Source organism: Piliocolobus tephrosceles, chromosome 10 (genome assembly GCF_002776525.5).
Source record: "Piliocolobus tephrosceles isolate RC106 chromosome 10, ASM277652v3, whole genome shotgun sequence".
In the NCBI taxonomy this organism is placed as follows: Eukaryota; Metazoa; Chordata; class Mammalia; order Primates; family Cercopithecidae; genus Piliocolobus; species Piliocolobus tephrosceles.
The window spans coordinates 129,377,995-129,382,595 of NC_045443.1; the positions used below are offsets into that span (position 1 = coordinate 129,377,995).

The following is a 4,601-nucleotide window of genomic DNA, read 5'->3' on the forward strand; positions in this document are numbered from 1 at the left end:
TCAGCCTCCCAAGTAGGTGGGATTACAGGCACAAGTCACCACGTCCGACTAATTTTTTGTATTTTTAGTAGAGACAGGGCCAGACATGGTGGCTCACGCCTGTAATCCTGGCACTTAGGGAGGCCAAGGCGGGCAGATCATATGAGGTCAACAGTTCGAGACCAGCCTGGCCAACATGGTGAGACCCCATCTCTACTAAAAATACAAAAATTAGCCAGGTGTGGTGGCTCAAGCCTGTAATCCCAGCACTTTGGGAGGCCAAGACGGGCGGATCACGAGGTCAGGAGATTGAGACCATCCTGGCTAACACAGTGAAACCCCGTCTCTACTAAAAATACAAAAAAAACTAGCCGGGCGAGGTGGCGGGTGCCTGTAGTCCCAGCTACTCGGGAGGCTGAGGCAGGAGAATGGTGCAAACCTGGGAGGCAGAGCTTGCAGCGAGCTGAGATCCGGCCACTGCACTCCAGTCCAGGCGACAGAGCGAGACTCCGCCTCAAAAAAAAAAACAAAACAAAACAAAAATTAGCTGGGTGTGGTGATGTGTGCCTGTAATCCCAGCTGTTCAGGAGGCTGAGGCAGGAGAATCACTTGAACCTGGGAGGTGGAGGCTGCAGTGAGCCAAGACTGTGCCACTGCACGCCAGCCTGGAGACATAGTGAGACTCTGTCTTACAAAAATAAAATAGTGAAGACAGGGTTTCACCATGTTGACCAGGCTGGTCTTAAACTCTTGAGCTCAAGCAGTCCGCCCACCCTGGCCTCCCAAGTGCTGGGGTTACAAGTGTGAGCCTCCACACCCAGCCAACCGTATTTCCGGGTCTCAGGTTCCGGGTGGACGTGAATTTGGCGAGACACCGTGTGACCCACACACCTTCTGCTGACCCCGGGGTCAAAACTGGCTCAGAGGGGCCCTGGCTAGTGTGAGAGCTGGTGACCAGGGAGAGCCCCTTTGGCAGGCAGCAGGGGGCTGGGGCAGACGGGACGCACCGCTGAGGGCCCTGGGGCTGATGGCTGCACGTGGGAGCTGGCGTTTGCCTGTGGCCTGGGGGTCTCAGCCTGCCTGGGCTCTCATTTCCTCCCTCCCTTGTCCATCCTGGGTGTCCATCCCTGGGACCTCCATGGGTGCGTCGGATGACTCCTGGCGTGGGGAGAAAGGCGGAAGATGGGGGAGACCCTCGTAGCGGCACCCCCGGCTGAGGAGAGGCGTTCAGGGAACCTCGGCCTGGGGCACGTGGCCTGTTCTGCATGACTCTGGGCTGACCCCTGCCTGCAGGGTCCGGACGTTCCCACGGGACTCGCCGCTCGGGCGGGACACGGTGCGTGCGCTCATGTACTACGCCCTCAAGGTCTGGAGTGACATTGCGCCCCTGAACTTCCACGAGGTGGCGGGCAGTGCCGCCGACATCCAGATTGACTTCTCCAAGGCCGACCACAACGATCGCTACCCCTTCGACGGCCCCGGCGGCACCGTGGCCCACGCCTTCTTCCCCGGCGACCACCACACTGCCGGGGACACCCACTTTGACGACGACGAGGCCTGGACCTTCCGCTCTTCAGGTGCGTCTGGGGCAGCCCTCGGGGCAGAGTTAGGAGCCCCAGCGGCCTGTGAAGCCAGCGAGCAGACATGGCCCCCCATCCCCAACCCTGCGGCCGAAAACACACACAGCGGCTGAGCGCGGTTGGGCGTTTCCCGCTAGGCCGACCTCACAGCGTCTGTGCTCCCCCGGCTGGCCTCACTGGGTGCTGGCCTGTCGGGCGGGGACACCGCGGCTGAGCCGAGCTTGTCCTCATCGCGTTCTCAGCACCCGACGGAGGGAGCAGGAGGAGGCCTGCGAGGCCTCTGTGGCCGCCGCTCTGTACTCCCGCTAAGTCCCGTTGTCTGCAGAAGTCACGGCTCTGCAGAGGCCGTTCCAACCCCTGGACTGTGGCCTCGGGGACCATGCAGTCCTGGGAGCCCAGGCCCGTCGCGTGGGGTCAGGGGGGCCGTGCCCACAGCATCGAGCCTCAGGTCATCCGGCCGACACCGGGCTCCATGTAACCCAGGGCCCAGGCACAAGGTGTTATCTGTGTGGCCTTGTGCAGAAAAGGTTATCAGCCCCTCCATGAATGGTACAAAGACCCCAGGCCTGAGAAGCCCAGCAGGCCCCACAGCGCCCCAGGGGACTTGCGTTAATTCCCAGTAACCCTGCAGAATCCATGTGGCGGAGCAGGCACCAGGGTATCCCCATGGGCACCCCAGCCCAGGCCCACCCTGACCCATAGCATGGCGGGGGCCTGCTGGTCCCTCCCCACAGGGACAGGGCCCTTCCTGCCCTGGGTTCACATGGCTCCCTGTGTCCCCAGATGCCCACGGGATGGACCTGTTTGCGGTGGCTGTCCACGAGTTTGGCCATGCCATCGGCTTGAGCCATGTGGCTGCCACACACTCCATCATGCGGCCGTACTACCAGGGCCCGGTTGGTGACCCGCTGCGCTACGGGCTCCCCTATGAGGACAGGGTGCGCGTCTGGCAGCTGTACGGTGAGTGTCTCCCCGAAGCCAGACACAGGGCCCTGGAAGAGGGGTCAGAGATCCCAGACACCCCGAGCAGGCCCCCAGGAGGGTTTGCTCTCCCCGCTGTTCCCTCCACGTATGGTGCTGTGCCAGCTGGGACACTCCGGCCTGTCCACAGAGCCCGTCCGTGATGTCCCCAGAGCCCCGGGTCAGAATTCCACCTCTGTGCCCCCGACACTGATGGAGTTACGATAGGCGGGGTTGATGGTATCCCAGGCCTGTGCAAATCACATTTCATGTCTTAAATCATCTGATTTTGGTGGTCATATAAGGTAGGACTACTGTCCCCACTTTACAGATGAGAAAACTGAGGCGCCCAGAGGTATGTAGATTGCCCGGGAAACCCAGGAGTAGCCGAGTCAGGCCCCAGGGACCCCTCTGCTGGGTTCACATTAGGAAGTGAGGCAGAGCCCCCGTCCTGGGAGCTGGTGCCCCGGGGAGACAGCACACGTGCCTCAGAGGCCGAGGCGGTCACCTCACTTATACCCAGCCCCAGCTCCCCCGACACCGCCCACCACACCCTGCAGTAGTGCTGTCCCCGCCGCCCGGACCCCTCCCGGCCTCAGCATCGTCCTTCCACTTCACATGCTCTGACATCCATGCGTCGTTTCCATTGTAGTAAAATTCACATCCCATGCAATTTGCCTGTTTGGCCGGGTGCGGCGGCTCACACCTGTAATCCCAGCACTTGGGGAGTGCGAGGCGGGTGGATCACTTGAGGTCGGGAGTTTGAGACCATCCTGACCAACATGATGAAACTCCGTCTGTACTAAAAATACAAAATTAGCTGGATATGGTGGTAGGTGCCTGTAATCCCAGCTACTCAGGAGGCTGAGGCAGGAGAATCACTTGAACCCGGGAGGCGGAAGTTGCAGTGAGCCGAGATCGCACCACTGCCCTCCAGCCTGGGTGATAGAGTGAGAATGCCTGAGAAAAAAAAAAGAAAGAGAGAAATTCACCATTTCAACGTGTGTACTTCCATGAGTTCAGGACATTCACAAGGTTGTGCAGACGCCACCTCTATCTGGTTCCAGAACTTTTCTTCACCCACTACCACCAAAGGAGACCCAACACCCATCCCATCGCCCCAGGCAACCACTGACCTCCTTTCTGTCTCCACAGATTGGCCTCTAGTGCAGCCGTGCAACCTTTTGTGTCTGGCTTTTTTTTTTTTTTTTTAAGAGATGGGGTCTCACCATGTGGCCCAGGCTTGTCTTAAACTCCTGGGCTCAGGTGATTCTCCTGACTCAGCCTCCCAAGCAGCTGGGACTATAAGCATGCACTACCACATCTGGCTAATTTTTAAATTTTTTGTAGAAATGGAGTCTCACCATGTTGCCCAGCTGGTCTCAAACTCCTGGGCTCAAGTGATTCTCTTGCCCTGGCCTCTGAAAGTGCTGGGAATACAGGCATGAACCACTGTGCCCGGCCCGGCTTCTTTCACTGAGCATACCGTGTTCCAGGTTCACCCTGCGGTGGTGTGGATCTGAGCATAGTGTGTTCCAGGTTTACCCCGTGGCTGCGTGGATCTGAGCATAGCACGTTCCAGGTTCGCCCCATGGCAGCATGGATCTGAGCATAGCGTGTTCCAGGTTTGCCTCATGGTCTTGTGCATCTGAGCATAGCATGTTACAGGTTTGCCCCGTGGTCTTGTAGATCTGAGCGTAGCGTGTTCCGGGTTCACCCCATGGCAGCGTGGATCTGAGCATAGCGTGTTCCAGGTTCGCCCTGTGGTCTTGTGGATCTGAGCGTAGCGTGTTCCAAGTTCGCCCCGTGGTGGCATGGATCTGAGCATAGCATGTTCCAGGTTCACCCCATGGTGGGGTGAGCATAGCGTGTTCCAGGTTCGCCCCCTGGTGGCGTGGATCTGAGCATAGCATGTTCCAGGTTCGTCCTGTGGCCACGTGGATCTGAGCATAGCATGTTCCAGGTTCGCCCTGTGGTGGCATGGATCTGAGCATAGCGCGCTCCAGGTTCTCCCCATGACGGTGTGGATCTGAGCATACCATGTTCCAGGTTCGCCCCATGGCTGTGTGGATCTGAGCATAG

General features: G+C 59.1%; 1 protein-coding gene across 1 annotated transcript in view; it reads left to right on the forward strand.

Annotated features, from left to right (window-relative positions):
* Nucleotides 1-4,601, forward strand: part of MMP17 (matrix metallopeptidase 17) — a 23,452-nt gene that overhangs the window by 10,062 nt on the left and 8,789 nt on the right. Inside the window, exons 5-6 of the mRNA XM_031936342.1 lie at nt 1,181-1,556; nt 2,343-2,519. Coding sequence (XP_031792202.1) covers nt 1,181-1,556; nt 2,343-2,519 — 553 coding nt within the window. The remainder of the gene's footprint in view (nt 1-1,180; nt 1,557-2,342; nt 2,520-4,601) is intronic.